Genomic DNA, 19,024 nt, shown 5'->3' on the forward strand with positions numbered 1-19,024 from the left:
AAGAACTACTGACTCCTATGGAGAAATCACCAGTGATACAAGGTGTAAGCAAGGAGAAAGTCATGTTTTGGGTTCATTTAGTACTTTTCTCTCTCTCTCTGTGTGTGTGCGTGTGTGTGTGTATGGTGTCTGATGGAGAATTTATACTGTTGGAAAACCTACTTCCCTCCCTCTCATTTGCCTTTGCACACATGGAGCACTTTGCTTTTCATAAAACAATAGAAAAGCTCCACTCCCTGTTACCACATCAATCTGAATCTTAGAGCAATAACCACAATTGCAGTATTTCTTCCATCTCCAGCAGTTATTCTGCAATTGTGACTTCAGACACTGATGTTAAAATGTTGACCTTTTCTTGACACAGCAAGCCTCTGATGTCTAATATTAGCATAGTTATGTTCTTAATAAAAAACGGTACATGATGCTGTGGTAAAGGTTAGTACCCCTTTGGCTTATCAATGAGCAGCTGCTCACTGACTGTTGCTCCTATGACAAGGTATACTCTTTAAAAAAAAAAGCTGAGGTTTGCTCATAACAGAGTTAAAACTATAGATGCATCAATTGTTTTGGCCTTTCCTAAATTCACTCACTGATTGACTTTCATATATTCAATGCGTTTAAATTACATACCAATCTAGAATAGAATAGAATATTACTATTTTCTTGAAGGTGCTGGGGGGTGGGCAAAGGATCACAATCTCCACTTTAAGTAGAGGGGAAAGGCCTGTAACAAATAGGACTGCAAGCTTTAATTGCCTCAATTTATAATCAGCTAGGGTTGGAATCTGAGGGGTGGGGACGGGCTGTTGCTCAGTGGTAGAGAATCTGCTTCGCACGCAAAAGTTTCCAGGTTCAACTCTCAACATCTCTAAGTGGGCCTGGAAATGTTCCCTGTCTGAAACCGTGGGCAGCTGCTGCCAGTCAGTTTATAGATGGACCATTGATCCGACTTGTTGTAAGGCAGGTTTCTGTTTCTAATGCAGCTTACCTGTGAGTGAGCCACGTTAAATTCAGTGGAACTTACTCCTGAGTGGGCATGGCTAGGATACAACTTTATTTTAACTGGTGAGTAATTTTATTTGTTAAATAATTAGGATATGAAAAGGACTACAATCATAGCTTTCTTGATTAGCCATGAATGAGCTGAAAGTTACGGTTTTGCCTGACAAACCTGAACAGGTGATTAGGAAGTTAAGAAAAATGCAGTATGTTTCTTGGTGGCTGCAGCTTTTGGTATATATAATAACACCAGAATTTTACAGGAGAATAATAAGAGTTCAAAATTTAAATACACACATGATGAATTCAGACTTAACAGCAAACCATGGTGTTTTGATCCAATAATGCACTGCATTGAGCCATTGTGGTTTGTAACAAACCACTGTTGGTCATCAAAGCAGGATTTTAACAATTTAGGAAACTGCAATTTGTTGCAAACTGGAAATGGAAACTTAAGATTTCCTCTCCTTAGGCATACAAGAGTGGGGGAAGGAGAGCAGATGAGCTTAAGGGTCACGAAAGTGCTCTGTTGTTATGCCTGAATTTGGGCACAGTGACCAGAGAGGTTTTTTTTTTTTTTACTCAAATTAGCTAAAACCAAGGTATCCCTCAGTTACATTTGTTCTCTTTGGGAACCTGTTGCATGATTAATGGTTGGTTGTGCTTCCTGCTTTAAACGTTTGCTGACTTTCACTATACTCTGTGTTACTATTTGTAAATAAAAATATATTACTGTATGTCTCTAGATGTGTCTCTAGTACGTTTAGTACTTGAGATACAATTAGTATACTCAGGGCTTTTTTTTGAGCTGGAACTCTCTAGAACTCAGTTAGGGCACCTCTCAGGTGGGTGCCATTGCCATTGTAAGAGAACAAGGGAGGTGTTCACGATGAGTTCCAGCACTTCTTTTTCTAGAAAAATAGCACTGAGTACACTTAGGGAAATTTAACTTCGTTGCTCTGCCCCTACATTTCTTATGCAGATATAACAATATGAAAATGACCATGATGTCTGCTGGAAGCCGCCCAGAGTATCTGGGGAAACCCAGCCAGATGGGTGGGGTATAAATAATAAAATTATTATTATTATTATTATTATTATTATTATTAAGCAGTAGCTTTTGCATGTTGGATCTTTGGTTGTCAGAACTGCTTTGAATAACATTACAAGTTGAACCTTCCATGCACATTCACAGCTTATTTAGTCTTTTTACTTAACTTTCTGTCTAACTTTTTCATACAGTTGTATAGTGAACTGTTAAATAATCCATCCCAGAGGTGCTTCAGTTCAGAGTAGAGTTAATTAGCTATTATTTAGAAATGCATTTCCAAAGTGCTAAATCTTGTAAGTCCTCTTAATCACTGCTTGATGAATGCATTAATGACCCTCTGCTCAACCATATTCTGGCACGTCTCTCACCTCTGATATACAAGCAGCATCCTCTTTTGCCCTTGAACTTGAGCATGTGCAAAAGTGCAGCCATAGAGACATATAGGCATAGGCAGGTGCTCTTCCCTCATCCTGCTGATCCTGTTCTCAAAATATGCTTTGGTATGAAAAGCACAGTTTATTCTGGTTCATTTGCTTAGTTAGCTGGTGCTATTTTAATTTACCCCTGAACTGCCTTACTTGCAAGGGAACAGCCATCCATTGTTTAGTTGTGGGCAATTTTAAATCCATCTAAAGATGCTCAATCACAGAAGCCACACAGATGCATGGTTGAATAATTTTGTCTCACATGTTCCAATTTGGCTTCCTCCATGTCTTAATTAGCATGCTGGGTAATCCTTCTCTGGTTCTGCCTTTTGATACCACTTAAATAATAATAATGGATACAACTTCCCTCAGATAATTAGTTTGCTCTGCTATTGTGTATATTTATGAGTACTTCACTCAGTATTATCCAAACAGGGATGCCAGGCACCAGACAGGTGGACTGATCACCCTGGTATATTTGAAGGGAATGCCAGGTTTAGCTCTCAAAAGGAAATCTTCATTATTTCAATTGGTGTTGGCTCTGGACAAGGAGAAGCAACCCCCAGCGCAGTTCCTAGGGTACTTGTAAAAGTATTCTATGCATTGCTTAAAGACAGAATTAAGTTTAAAGAGAAGTATTGCTCCAATAGGCATGTAGTCCTGTATCTTAAAGGTATGTGAACACAGCAGTAATAAGGTACACCTTCTGAATCACACCATTGCTTTTTGCATATGTTTGTGTGAATGTACATCAGGCCTTGTTTGGTATTAGGTTTGAATATTAAGAACTGGGTAGGTATTGTAGTTTTGCAAGCATCTAGTAAATTTTGTTGGTAGCATTAGTATATAGTTTGCATACTTGTAATGAATCGATCACTTGTGGCATCTTAATTTGGATTGCAGCTCAGAAACAAAAAGCTCAGAAACAAAAGTGTTGGGCCTTATGCCCATTGCAGCAGTTCTCAGTGAAAAAATGGGGCAACCAAATACCTGGGAGTAAATAAAACAATAGCAGCAACAAAAAACAAAGCCACCCTTACCTGCTTTACTTAATCCTGCCACTGGGTGTCACTGCTTTTCTTTAAAAATTTAATTTACCAAATATTTTCAATCTGTGTCAAAAGTACCACTCTGCTTCTGGAGCCCCATTTGCAGTCTGAGAAAGCAGGGCAGTATTTTTGGCTATGTTTTCAAGAGATGAGGGGGATAAGGAATGCTAAAGAATTTCAGCCCCTGGAAAGGCTTACCTTAATGAGTGGTGGTGGCAGAAACATTTTGTGTGTGCGTGTGTGCACTCTCTTTCTGTTAACTTACAGTGGTAAGCATTGGTAGAACTCAAATCTGTGGTTCTGCAAGCTGCTCCCTGCCGCCAATTCCACAGGGAGATATGTGTGCATCACACTGTGGCATAATTTAACTTTACAGTGGAGGTTGCCATATTTCTCCCAAACAGTGGTGGATGGTGTCTACTGGGTTTGCAAGCTTGCTAGGGAGCCGTGGGGATGTGGCCAATAGTCACATGGGTGTGGCCAATTGTGATTTTCTCCCAATCCTCCCTGTTTTTAAAGATGCTGTGGACACATAAGTACTGCAGTTATACAAATACTCAGCACATAACTAAACTGAAAAATGCCTTACAGGGGCCCCTGTTGTTCTTTGTTGGAAGGAAAGTTCTGTGGCCTCCACCTGTTCTGATATCCTTCTCCTTTGCAATGGAACAATGACACTGTATACAACATTGCAGCTGTATACATTAGGGTTGCCATATTTCAAAAAGTAAAAACCAGGACACCAAAATTGTTGAGCTTCTTTTAAAAAAAGCCGAAAGTTGTTGAGCTTACACTCCTAAGTGTTCTTATAAAAACACTCCTAGGCCTGGCTGCCTAGGTATGCCCTGCAAGGAAACAGCTCAGAGCATGCTCAGAAGATATACTTCCAGTTTAATTGACTCCTCCCACCCCAATTTGTTTTAGAACCAAAGTTAAGCAGAGAATGTGTATATATGCATGTGTGCCTAACACAGAGGTTCTGTAACGTGACACAGTTTCAGTCTCATTAGTATGAGAAATGCTTTTGAGAATTGAATATCAATCTCAAGAACTGAAGTAATTTATTTAGCAACAGCTCACTTGTAGGATCCACTTCAGTTTATCCCTAGAAAGGTGAAGGCTCGGATTATAGAGAACTGGGTATCCAACCAGTGCTCTGCAGCAGGTATGTTGGCACTTTATACTGATATGAGCTAATGCACCATCATACTTCAGTGACCACCAGCTTTTGTATATGAGCCGCTTAAATGTTTTAGAAGCTTGGAATCCAAAACATGGGTTAGGGTGGGGTGGCTGGAAGAAAAGTCAAAAGCGCATCCTATTGATTTAAATGAGTAAGATTTGAAGTTGCTCCAGATCATGTGTCATCTTCACATGCAGAAGCATTGGAGTGACTTCCCTGTGCTATAATCCCACACTGTTCCTGCAACAGGAACATTGCCTTCTCTCTCTGCTAGACAACATGTATGTCAGTAGTCTCCCACCCTGCCTGATGAAGCTGTGTAGACTCACATGTTGGGAAAGCCGCTCTCACACCACTGTAGGCACATGTGAATTAGCTAAGTGAGAGTCTGGGAAGGAGCTCAGGAGACCCTTGATTGAGACACAACAGGTGATAATGGAGAGCTGGAGCTTACTCTAAACCTAGTGAATTAAAATCACATCACTAGGGCTAAGGCTAGCTCTGTAAATACTCAATTGCCAACCTTTCCATGTTCTCAGAAAATGTGCTGGCTGATGAAGTGAGACTCTCCTCATTCTAAGCTAGAGTAGCATACTCATTATCAATATCAGGAGAGTTCTGAAGTACCTTATTTGTAGGGGACTGGATAAAGCTAACCCCACAGGACCAGGGATGTAAGCATCACCAGTTCATGTCCTGATATTATTAGTCCAAAAATCAACTCTTCATATTGGAATGTCATCCTTAGCACAGAAAATCAAAATAGATATTTTAGATGGTCCTGAAATAATGGTTTTTCATGAATAATTGGATTTCTGCATAAGGCCTGCTTTGTAGGAAAACGGAGTGAAGCATGATTCAGCAGTAAAATCCTACACCCGCCCCCCAAAAAGAACGAAGCTATGAATTTACTTTTTCATTATTTTACTCTGCCATATGCAGAGACAGCATCTTCCCATTATGCTAAGAAAAGGTTTGTCTGAATTTTACCAACAAGATCTTTAAAAATGAAATGAAACATGAAATAAACATTTGTGCTGTTGTTGCTGTTGACTCCTGGGGCACAACATATTAAAGCTGGTTTTAGCATATTAATTAATTAATTTTATTGAATATATATACTGCCTTATGCCCGGAGATCTCAGTGCACTTTACAGAACAAAATCAAAATATAAAACCACAATATATAATCAAAATAAAAACAACAACCCAATAACACCTCCCCAAAAGAACCGCATTTTAAAAGGCATAGGATGTTCCCATTAATTCCTCTTCTGTCCCTAACGAACTGTTACAGCTATGCTTTAACTCAAAATTTACATTATTATTTTGCCACCCAGAATACTCTTTACTCCAGAATCAGCATTCAAAATGACCTTAACAGATTGGAGAACTGGTCGCCAGCTAACAAAATGAATTTCAATAGGGACAAATGTAAGGTTCTGCACTTAGGCAGGAAGAACCAGATGCACAAATATAGGATGGGGGACACCTGGTTTACTAGAAGTACATGTGAAAAGGATCTAGGGGTCTTGGTGGACCACAAGCTTAACATGAGTCAACATGTGTGATGCAGCAGCAAAAAAAGCTAATGCTATTCTAGGGTGCATCAACACAAGTATAGTGTCCAGATCAAGGGAAGTAAATAGCACCGCTCTATTCTGCATTAGTCAGACCACACTTGGAGTATTTTGTCCAATTCTGGGCACCACAATTTAAGAAGGATGATGACAAGCTGGAACACGTGCAGAGGAAGGCAGCCAAGATGACCAATGGTCTTGAAACTAAGTCTTATGAGGAGCGCTTGAAGGTGCTGGGTATGTTTAGCCTGGAAAAGAGGAGACTGAGAGGAGATATGCAAGAAAGGAGATTCTGACTAAACATTCGGAAAAACATTCTGACAGCTGAACAGCAGTGGAACTGACTCTCATGAGAGGTGGTGGACTCTCTTTCCTTGGAGGCTTTTAAGCAGAGGTTGGATGGCCATCTGTCATGGATGCTTTGATTGAGTTTTCTGCATTGCAGGGGGTTGGGCTAGATGACCCTTGGGGTCCCTTCCAACTCTAAGAGTCTATGATCCTATGATTCTATGTTTTTCCGAAGTGCAGAGTAGATGGTTGAGGCAGAGAAGTAGTTCTGTCTTTACCAACAGTCACACATCTTGCATTAGGGTTTCTAAAGTGTGGAGTTGGCTTTTTTTAAGGCAGCACATGTATGTGCTTGGGGAAGAATTAGGTTCAGAGGGTAGGAGGCCTATTGACCTCCTACTTCCCTGTCAAAAGTGGTGGCTGTGTGGGCTGTGCCCCTTAATTCCATATTGATTGACAGTGTTATGTAGGCTTTCCTTCTTCCTTTGAATTCTGCAACCCATAGACCTGAAAACAGATGTGTGCTCTGCAACCTCCTTTCTCCTAGGATTTGCTTTCCTCTCTCCAGTAAAGCTTAACTGCCTTAAGAACATAAGGAGACCTCTGGATCAGATCAAAGCCTATCTAGCCAAGCATCCTTTTCTCACTCTGCCAGGCAGATGCCTATGGAAGACTTCTTCTGGTATTTGATCTCAACAATTGATTCCCTTGTTGATGTTTGTGGTGGAAGTATCACTACAAAACAGTTCTTTTCTCCTTTTCTAGTATTCTGGCAAAGAAGTCTTGTGAAGCACCCCCTCCCCCCAAATGTGGTAAAAACACATGACACAGTGTCAAGAAAAGGGCATGTTTCTCCCAACATCTTTTCATGTGCAAATTTTTGCCACCTAAGAGCCTTTTCATTTGGCCATGATCACATAGGAGTAAAAACTTTCATAGTGACATTATACCTCAAAAAAAGATGGCATGGCATCTGTTCAGGGGAGAGCCAGAATATTTCATTGTTCTTTGTTAAGAGATTTGGGTAGAGTTTTGTGATGCAAAGGAGTAAATGGTTGCTGTAAACCCAGTAGCAGTGTACAAGCAGGTTATGACTACAGACACAGCTTTTTTCATCTCTGAGTGACAAGCTGCCACCTGCTTCTGCATTGCATTAAAGGCAGAGGAATAAACTCTCTTTTTTGCATCTTGGGAAGACGCTGTGTGGAAACTATTGGCCAACTGTTTGTTTGTTTCACAAAATAATGAATAAAGCATGGTTTGATTCTCTTGAGACAGAGAAGGTTCAACCATTTACAGTCAATTTCCATCTCCTGGAACTAATGTTATTTAACTCAGTTTTGACCCCACCCCCACTTTTTTTAAAAAGATTGTAGACTAGAGTGGTTGGAACGGGCCTGCATAAGCTGCACCGTCAGCCAGACACTTCTTTCTCAGACTATAGTAATAATTACATGTTCACCTCTGTTTTATCACTGAGGTTATGCACAAATAAATATTGCCTGCTAGATATCCTTCAGCTGAAAATGCAGTTTCTTAAGGCCTGGGCAATATTTTTCATGTGTTAATTCTACATAATAAATATGAAACATTATTGATATTAATAGTTCAACTGTTGGGCATTTGAAAAGACACCACTATTCTTAATGGTTTCCTTTTCTACATTCCCGACCCCTACTTACTGGGTTATAAAATGCTATAGCACATTATTCTGACCAGAGCATTTTTGTATAGGGGTACTTGAGCTTTCTTCAATGTAGTGTTAGATTCAGGTATGGTCAGAGACAAAGAAACATGCCTAATGTAGAATCATAGAATCATAGAATCATAGAATTGGAATAGACCACAACGGCCATCGAGTCCAACCCCCTGCCAAGCAGGAAACACCATCAGAGCACTCCTGACATATGGTTGTCAAGCCTCTGCTTAAAGACCTTCAAAGAAGGAGACTCCACCACACTCCTTGGCAGCAAATTCCACTGTTGAACAGCTCTTACTGTCAGGAAGTTCTTCCTAATGTTTAGGTGGAATCTTCTTTCTTGTAGTTTGGATCCATTGCTCCGTGTCCGCTTCTCTGGAGCAGTAGAAAACAACCTTTCTCCCTCCTCTATATGACATCCTTTTATATATTTGAACATGCCTATCATATCACCCCTTAACCTCCTCTTCTCCAGGCTAAACATGCCCAGCTCCCTTAGCCATTCCTCATAAGGCATCGTTTCCAGGCCTTTGCCATTTTGGTTGCCCTCCTCTGGACACATTCCAGTTTGTCAGTGTCCTTCTTGAACTGTGGTGCCCAGAACTGGACACAGTACTCCAGGTGAGGTCTGACCAGAGCAGAATACAGTGGCACTATTACTTCCCTTGATCTAGATGCTATACTCCTATTGATGCAGCCCAGAATTGCATTGGCTTTTTTAGCTGCCGCGTCACACTACCAATAGTCGCTCTACCAATATTTGCAATCCATTTGTTACCATATTTGAGTCAGACACATTTTTTAAAATAAAATATTCTCATATTGCCACGTCAAAACTGTCCCTGGTTAACACTATGAAATATATGTTCATTGCAAATTTCATACTAAGAATTAAAGACTGGGAAAACATTTTCTGTGTGATAATTTTGGGTGGTATTAATTTTTCTCATTTTGTATATGCACGAATGGCATTTCCCACCAATCCAGAGAGAGTGCCTTGACATTTTTCATATTGCAGTTATAGAAAGTCAATATTTTCAGAACAGATATTATCTGATACAATGTTGGTGCTCTCTTGGTACTAGATATATTCACTTTTATGGTAATATTATATCTCAAGAAGAACATTGACTCAGAAAATCACATCTCCTGAGTAAAGTGCGTCATATTTAATCAAGCTGAAATCACTGACTCCTGGCTTTCAACAAATGTATGATACTAGTTCACATGAGTAAAATAATGAAGCAGCCTTTCACTTTCTTTCTGCTTATATTCCTGTAAAACAAAAACAACTTTATACCCTGAAAATCACCTTAAGTGCATTGGTGGTGATTAGATTCTGCAGGTCTTACCTCTGGAAATAGTTCACAGTGATTTTCTTTCACTATCTCCCCATCCCCCCAAAAGCAAAAATACCCCAGAACATGGATGCTCTTTTTCTAGATTGCTGCAGTGCAACCGCTTTGTAGATACATTTTCTCCCAAGTGGCCAGAGATGGGCAGTGTACAAAGCCAAATCAAGTTATGCAACAGAAGTGGTGAAATTATTTGCCACCTTTTATAAACATGCTCCAGTTTGTTTCTGAAGATGGAGGGGAAAGATCTGTTTTTCATAAAGGAGTAATATGTGGTTGCTAATTATAAAATATTTAGAGGAATTTTTCATTTGGTTATATTTTGCCATGGCATTTAAGGTGGGTCTTATGGATTACAAGTATCCATCATGACAACCTCCAATCTATTCTGAACATTGCATCCGTATTAAAATAAACAAACAAGTGTGTCCCTAAAATGCCATTCAGCAAGGTTATACAAAAGAATCAGTTGATTCCCAACTCCAACCCCCATTGATCCATGGACTTTTCCTAAAAGAGAATATTTCTGGTGTGCTTTTCCTTAGACTGGGCAAGTATCCAGTTTTCACTGCAAGCTTTTTCTAGTTGCTGTGGTGTATTTAAAATGTAGCTCTGCCAGCTTTCTAAATACCCAAAGTGGCAAATTGCATACTGAAACACCACCAAGCACAACGTAGCATTTTTTCAAGATAGAAAAATGACAGATTTAATGCCTCCATTGCCTCCATTGTCAATCACGTTAATGCCTCTAACACTGTTGCAGAATGAATTTCCAATGAGCACCCAAGCAAATGTGTGCAGGAAGTGGTTTTGCCTTTGTAACTGTACATTTCAGCTCCTCTAGTTGCATCAATAAGGAATTTGGTCTCCTCATTTAATGAATGCCTTTTGACTACTTTCTGAAAGGCAACTGACTGTGAGAAGGGAGAAACACTAGCATCTTTTATATGAAACCACATAAACAGGTTTCAATTAGTAGTTATCAACTCTACAAACTATTGTGTTAGAGCGCAGTGCAGTGAATCCCATTCTGTTCTACTACCCATCTTTTATTCCTCATGAAAGCTTTTATTCCTCCTCTGAACTTCAAATGATTCCCCTGCCCCTGCCCCCACCCTCAGTAGTTCAGGATGTTGCTTTAAACCCACTTGCTTCTGATAATGCCTTGCATTCAACAGAAATCAAGCATTCGGCCGCAGTTGTTCCTGCAGCATCTGTAAGCCAAAGCATGTCCTAAAATGTGTATGAGCCTACAACACTTGGCTGCCATGCATCCTTTAATCATGAAGTGAATTTCAGTATTTATTAAAATGCTTGCACTGTTCTTTTTTAGCATTATTTGTCCACATAAAATCAGCACATATTCAAACAACTCTGCATTTAAAAAACAACGCAGCAACACTGCAGATGTGATTTATGAGCTATGAAATAAGCTTTCCATTGAAATAATAATGATGATGGAATAAAAACCAACAAAGCACCTGTACCAACAGGTACTGTGTCGAACCTGAACTCAAACTTCTGATTTGCATTCTCTTCACTTTCAGCGGATTTATGGAGGAAAGTTTAAAATGATAAAAGGAAAGGAAAAGGCCAACATATGATGAGCATGTGTCAATATGTGATATAGAAGTGGTTGTGGCAGAAAAGAGAAATGTAACCTACATCTTAGTCACTGAGGTTCAACAAACCCACCTTTTTTAAAAGCTTATTTTATTTGAATCACAATGGTTCATACCTCACATTCCCTGGAGCCTGCTTTGCTATATGTGCAGGGTCCCGTCCCGTTCAGCAGCATCTCACTGGTCTCGGTGTTAGTTGGCTTATAATCGACATAAAATTCCTGTGTGGTTGGAGTCATCTGCTTCAGCGACTGCCGTTTCTTCTTCCTGTGCCTTCGCATGAGAGAGCGCTGCTGCAGCTGCTTCATGCTGGCAGGGTACCGCTTCCACGACACATAGATTACCAGCAGGATCACAAGCACAGACAAGAAAAGGGCCACACTCCCTGCTATGATTTTGTGGAAAGAGATGTGTTCTGTGTCGTGCTCAGGCTCTGAGCTGGCTTCTGTGGACCCGACGGTGGGGGGCAGAGGGGGCTTGCTGTCATGCTTAGGCCTGATGACTTTGGGTTTAAAGGTTGGCTTTGGGAAAGCCTGTGGCAATTCAAACCTCTCTGTAGTACTTTTGCCACATATGCTGTAATTTTTCACTGCATCAATAACGTTCACCCCCTGCAGCTCTTTGGGGCTGGCACAGATAATTGTATTTTCCCTCAGCCCTTTAAAACTTTTTAGCCAGTTTACCAGGGAGCAAATGTTCCTGCTGCATTCCCATATATTCCCAGCAAGGCTGATGTCATTGAGAGATATCCAAGAATCCAAAATCTCTTGACCAATAAACGTGAGCTTGTTGGAATCCAGGTTGAGACGCTGTAAATTGGGCACACACTGGAAAACACTAGGTCCACTGAAAGCTTCTATTTCATTGCCAGATAAATCAAGCCTTTGTAATGAGCTCCAGGTCCAGGACATCGTTTGTCCTATAACACTGATTTTATTCCACTGTAAATAAAGGTTCTGGAGGCTGACTAGCCTTGGAAAAAGAGCCAAGTTAAGCTTAGAAAATTGATTGTGCTCCAGGTGAAGCTCTTTCAGCCTGATCATGCCTGCAAAGACATTCCTTGCTAAGCTTCGGATTCTGTTGTAGCCCAGGTCTAAGAGTTCGAGGTTCCTACAGTCCTGGAAAATTCGGACAGGGATTGTTCTCAGGGAATTGGACCGCAAATGTAAACTCAGCAGCTTCCTTAAGCCCCTGAATTGTTCAGCTCCCAGAGACTGCAGCTGATTATATGACAGATCCAAGTTCCGGAGATTTGTTACTGGTCTGAAGGTGTTATTAAGAAAATAGGCAATTCTGTTGGAACTTAAAATCAACTCTTTTAGCCTGCGTATTCCATTGAAAGCATTTTCATCAATATTGCTGATGTGGTTATGGTCTAGATAGAGCCAGGTGAGTTGATTAAGACCTTTAAACTGATTGTATTTTAGTTTCTGGAGGCTGTTGTATCGGAGGGACAAACCTAAACAACCAGCTGATATACTTGAGGGTATCTCCTGTAATTTCTGGGACTCGCAATATACCATTTTGCCTTCGCACCTACAGCCCTTTGGGCATCCTCGTTCAGCAGAAGAAAGCATTGTCAGTAATACAGTAGGGGCTATTACCAGGGCTACAGCTGATCCGCTCAGTAGCCTAAATACATTGAAACCTGGAAATAAAAATAACTTAGAAAAGTTATCCCCCCAAATAAACAATCCAGATCTATTTCAATCATGCTCAGAATTGCTACTTAAATGCATAAGAAACCCCCAGCAGCATAAGTACTTTGTAGCTTGCCCCCACTTTATTTTAATAAAGGGAAATGTAATAAAGAAAAAAAAATCATGCACATAAGCTAGCCACAGTCAAATACAATCTCTTGGAAATTTAACTCTGGTCACATCTTGCAGGAAGGCAAACCTATAGAGCAATTAAAACAGAATCAGTGCAGGCACTGCTGTAGGCTAACTATAAATAAATAAAATGGAAAACCTACCCATCCTTTGTGTTTTCAAAGGTCGTCGTTAGGTCTTTTGCTTTTGCTTAGGGTGCCACAAGCATGACAGCCCCTGTCAGCTGCTCTGTGGTGAGTCAGGGCTTGCTGACACCCAGGAAGAAAAATTGGACCCCTTGGGAGATGGACCGATTTTGGAACATTATTCTTTGCCAGCCATGCAGAACATCCCAAGAATAAATAAATCCCAACACAGCATTTGCAGCAGAATGTCAAGTTCTTCCTAGGTAATAGGATCTTCATGGATGGTGCGTTTTTGCATCTTTACATTTAGAAACGAGCTGCTTTAAAATCTCCCCGTGCAAAGCATGATAGATTCCTCCAAGTGATGCTCAGCTGTCTGAATTCACCCGTCTGTATTCCATTGGGCAGCAGTTCTCATAGTTAGCACTCCCGATCCAGCTAAGGAAACTGCGTTGGAGCACAGAAGCCAGGATGACCCTGTTCAATGAACAAGCACTGTTCACTTCTGCGTACTGTCATTCTGAAAGCTCCTCCGACTGTTGCTTTGGTTTCAGTGAATGCAGTCTTATGTAAAGCTGCCCCCAGTGGCGAAGAATATTATGGGCATGTGCAGAAATATCTTCCTCCTCCCTCCCTCCCCCCCCTTTAAATCTTGCAAATGAGTAAGCCCTGTGCTGGGAAATGAGTGATTGTTCTGGGTGACTAAATAGGAGCAGACTGGTCAGCCTCAGTATACACTAGTGAAATAGCTGGAAATTTCCCTGGGCTTTTAGCTTTTCATTGTCATCTTTCTCTTTTGGGTAATTTAACTAAGCCTTTTAAGCCCAGCATCTGATGCTGGGACTTCCACCTAACATAAAGCTTGGATGTAACATTTCTTTTCATTTAGGCAAGAAAACAGCACACACACAAGCCCATACTCACAGAAACCTGCGTATATACACAATGGGTGTAATTGAACACCACAGGCATTACATTGTCATGTAAAACACACTAATCCTCGCTATTACCACTGGTATACAGATGGTAAGTACTATGAGTAATCAGGCAGGAAAACTTAACAGGTCTAATACCAATGCAGTTAACTTTTTTGGGTGGGTGTAGGAGGAGGCATGTCTGTATACTGACTGGCATACTACAATGCGTATTCCCTGATCCCCCACATCTATGGAAGGCACATAACCCCCATTTGAGACTCTGAGATCTACCTCTGAAACCCCACACTGTCTGAAGATGGCAAGTGGATCCGAGGTATAGTTGACTTGATGGCAGGGTGGCTTAGGTGCATCCCTTTCAGTGGGCACTTTGTGATGCTGCCTTTTAAGGTGGGTTTGATTGTCATGTCAACTTTTTAATGTTTCCAATTAATTTTTCCTTTTCCATGTTTGTTATGCTTTTAAAAATGTACCTACATTTTTGTTACATTGTTGTTTGCTGCCTCTATCATTTTCATGGAAAGGTGGATATAAATAAATAAGGATAGTTAATAATAATATATACGCCCAAGCAATGCACGCATAAATACATGTATATGTGCATACAGTAATGCTGTGCACGTTCTTCATAGCCTTCCCATCTCCCTAGATTTCGCCAGTTTAGAAGTAGGAGACACTGAAGTGTGGGTTTGCAAGAGTTGAGATCCTCTTTGAACACCCGGCTCTCTAATTTGGGTGAGAAAGAGGGGTCCCCCGCAACCCCCAAATGTCTGTCTTGTGTCCATAGATCAAGTGGGACACCTCAGAGGAAATTGCCAACTGTACAGCAAAATGGAAGCACATTGATTCTATGCAGTTTAAGACTCCTCTGCATTTGCATCTGTGTTGCCTTCTTTGCTGTTTCCCACATAGGAAACAAGCGAGTTTCCATTCAGTGCTGCAGCCATCAAGTGATGGACATCCATGTATTGAATGTTCTTACTTGTAGACAGTCAGTGATGTTCTTTATTTGGCAGTCTACAATTTATCTTGAGGTTTCCCACATGGTACAGAGAAGCTAGAGGGGAAAAGGATGGTGACAGATTCTGAATTCGAATTATTTTACCAGTATTGTAATTCCTGTTTCCTGTTTGAGAAGCCATGCACAGTTTTTCAATTACCCTGTATTCTGCCTTCCTTCCAGGGCCTAACTACACATGACATGAATGGTGTGATTAGCAGTCATGTCAAGGCTTTTCAAAAATTAAATATCAGGGGTGGGTGGCAGTGTTGTGCTCAGGAACATAGTGTTCAGTAAGGGAAGGCTAGGTTTTCAGTGTATTCCGGCTTATTCGGCATATTTATGATACAGCATTTCAACAAGTACTGTATATAGGATTTCTATGGAAGGTGAAAATGGAGCTTTGATACCCCCCAACTTCTTTCTCTCTCTCTCTCTCTCTCTCTCTCTCTCTCTCTCTCTCTCTCTCTCTCAAAATATACAGCACAATGATTGGGTCACTTTGCTCCACAACTTGCTCTTGTTGCTTCAAATCCTTAAGAATTTGAAGCTTAAAACATTCATTGAAAGCAAAAGAACCAAAAGCCTTGAAAGCACAGCACTCAAAACAGACTTGACCTGGAAGTCGGCCCAGGCAATTTTGGTTCGGAAGTTTTGAGTACACATACAAGTACCTTTGCGTACTGCTATTACGTAATCCAATTCTCTGTATATAGCCAGCCTTCTGCTCCTTTTTTTGCTGCCTTCCTCTCTAAATATATGATTAAGAAAAGATTGCACCTTGTCCACAGAAGTGTAAAGGCAGGGACCTTTCAGTTTTGCATATAAAGCTCTCTATAAAGTTCTGCGTGCATTGATGTCGTGGTGGAGCATGCTCTCATAGCACCTGGGGTTGTAGTGGACAGTGTGACTGCACTCAGAATACTGTGTAAAGTTTTGATCACCTCACCTCAAAGAAGGTGTTGTGTTTTAATGATGTAACCCACCCAGGGTCCTTATGGTGAAGGCCGGATTAACAACAACAACAACAACAGTCTTGTAAAGCTGGAAAAGATTTGGAAAAGGTCAATGAAAATTATCAAGAGGATGGAGCAACTCCACTATGAGGAAAAGCTACATTTTATTTTTTACTTTAGAGAAAAGCTGAGTAAGAGAGAACATGATAGAGGTTTATAAAATTATGCAATGAGTGAAGGAAGGATAATCTTTTTGCTCCATGTACTCATGGACATCCAATAAACTGAATGCTGGAAGATTTAGTACAGATAAAAAAAAGTTCATTCTCACATGACGCATTGCATTCGCTCCCTGAGGATGTAGTGATGACCCCCAACTTGGATGACTTTAAATCAGGTTTGTACAAATTCATGAAGAATAAGGCAATCAGTGACTGCTAAACATGTTGGCTATATTCTCCCTCCACTTTCGGGGGTAGTATACATTTAAATACAGTTTGCTGGGAAATGGCTGGTGGGGAGGGTGCTGTTGTGCACAGGTTGTGTTTGTGATAATTCCAGTATCAGTAATCACTTGTGTTTCACAAATTTTGTATTTTGAGGGCAGTCATAATGATTTTAACTGGGACACACACACACACACACACACACACACACACACACACACACACAATATTATCTGCATAACTAGGAAGTCACACAGATAAACTGGAAAAGTAGGTGTACATATTTTATTATTACAAACTTAGTACAATTTGCACTTCATCTTTGGGTTTTGAGGTGAATGTGAAGTTTTCTTAAGCAGAGCATCTGAGGAAGGCTAATGAAATTTTCAGTGGGAATGCCATTTTATGTTGGCTAATCTCTTTCAAGTAGATGATAAACCCCACCAAGTTTTTGTTTTTTTAAATTACACCTGTACTAGTTTGGCAATTAATTCAGATAAGAAGTTTGGCAAGTGCCTTTCTGCCCTTCCATAGTTCTTTGACCTGGATGGTCCAACATTTTATTTCATCTGTCTTTTAACAAGGCCCTCTGATTTCTACATGTTTGTATTTTTGCTTGGGGAATTCTTACCTTGTATTTTCATCCCAACCTTTAGAAATTTGTTTTCACTGCTATTGCAAGGCAATGTTGTGTTTTTCATACAGTTAAGGGACATCTGAATTCCCAGGTCAAGCCCTGGCTTATGTCACAATTCATGGAGCAGCTTGTGCTAAGAATTCACATAAGGATTCACCTCAAGAACCCTTAACAAGAATCTGGGATGTCAGTGACAGAATTCAGAAAGCAAAACCCCCCAAGCAATCCACGCATAAATACATGTATATGTGCATACAGAATGCTAAACAAATCAACTTCAAGCCCAAGGATTATGAAGGTGGCTTGTTTAAATAACCGGAATTTGTTTTAAATCACAATCTCTGGTTTGTATGATGTTCACTTGAACCCCTTCCTGTTTGTGCACATACAGCGAAACTGCCTTGGTTCCCACTATCAGGTCTTATCCTCTTGTCCCACTGCTCTTTACTGCTTTCTAGGCAAAGGACAAGTAGAAATGTGGATGAACCCTCACACACAGAATTTGAACTTGAAAACAACTAGAGGCTTGATTCAAGAAATCAGTACATGATCAAGGCATAATTACAGGGCACAGGGCACATAAATGGAGTTCTCACATGGCCATGCAAAAGCTAAGCTCTCCCAACACCTGGTGTGTCCCTCCTGCTCTTCTTTTTTACAGCAGGTGAAGGCTGTCACTCACGTGAATCACACCCACATTATATAAACAAACGTCTGCCTGTAAGTGCTCTGCCAGAATGGCTCGGTCTGTGTGTGCTGGCACATTTGACACCATGTCTTTGGAAATAGAAACTTGTCTAGCTCCTCTGTTCCAATCTTGGTCTCGGGCTCAGCCAGCCCTTCTGATTGATCAGCTCCTTGGCAGGGTCTATACTGGCTTCAGCTCTTCCTCTGCCTTGGGAGTATTTGCCAGGGGTGGCAGCAATGACTTCTCAGGGCTGTGAAGATTTGGGTCTGGGCTTGAGTAACTCCATGAAAGACACTTTGCCATTCTAGGCAGCTAGCAAACACTATGTGTGTGTTTGAAGAGCATGCGTGTGAGGTTGAGCAATCAAAAGATACCAAATTTAGTACAAACGTTTCTTGTCTTGTTTAGCATATTTAGAATTTTCCATTAGCTGCTGCTAAGAAAAGCCTGTTATTTTAATCTGTAAGCTGATGGAAGGGTTCTGCATCAAAAATGTGTACGATCAGCATTTCATGCTGTGGTTAATGGAAAAAACATGGAACTGATCATGGGAACCATTGATACTTTTTAGGAATGTGTACATAAGAGATAGCTTTGAATGCAGTATTTTAAAGCTATTGCTTTTTAAATAATAATAATACAGTACAGACGTTTAAATGTTGTTCTGCCATGGTCTCTGGTAAAACCAGCATCTGACTTTCATGTTGCTTGTAACACAGACCTGTTAAAGCTAAAATGCACCCCCAGAAGTATGACTGGCATGATTGCAATTAGATGTGTATGCATTTGGTTGCAATTGTCACAAATACCTATTGGGTGCAGCCCATACATAACAAGTAACACCTCTACCTTAATGGATTTACTTTGGGTATGATTAACATTGGATACAAAATGTTTATATTTTTGTTTTCATTTGTTGTGTCATGGGGAACTTAAACCGGGTGGTATAACAGCTTATCCCAGAGGTATATTGTTGGATTACAACCCGCACACATGCTTACAAATGCACACACATGCACTTACACAGACACACGTCCAGATGTAAAATCACTTATAATTTTGGTTTTTTGCATGGTATCAGGGATTCAGAAATGTTTTGGTGCTTAAGAGAAAGGGCCATTCCACATGTTATGGATTTTGTACACACGGATATT

General features: G+C 40.5%; 2 protein-coding genes across 12 annotated transcripts in view; one reads left to right on the forward strand and one right to left on the reverse strand.

The window, feature by feature from the left end:
- Window positions 1-13,765, reverse strand: part of LRRTM3 (leucine rich repeat transmembrane neuronal 3) — a 100,391-nt gene extending 86,626 nt beyond the window's left edge. The window contains exons 1-2 of the mRNA XM_082222446.1: window positions 13,227-13,765; window positions 11,368-12,899 (exon numbers count right to left, since the gene is read on the reverse strand). Coding sequence (XP_082078572.1) covers window positions 11,368-12,899; window positions 13,227-13,230 — 1,536 coding nt within the window. The 5' untranslated portion in view covers window positions 13,231-13,765. The remainder of the gene's footprint in view (window positions 1-11,367; window positions 12,900-13,226) is intronic.
- Window positions 1-19,024, forward strand: part of CTNNA3 (catenin alpha 3) — a 591,589-nt gene that overhangs the window by 251,165 nt on the left and 321,400 nt on the right. The window lies entirely within an intron of this gene.

Source organism: Podarcis vaucheri, assembly GCF_965113315.1.
Source record: "Podarcis vaucheri genome assembly, chromosome: 5".
NCBI lineage: Eukaryota > Metazoa > Chordata > Lepidosauria > Squamata > Lacertidae > Podarcis > Podarcis vaucheri.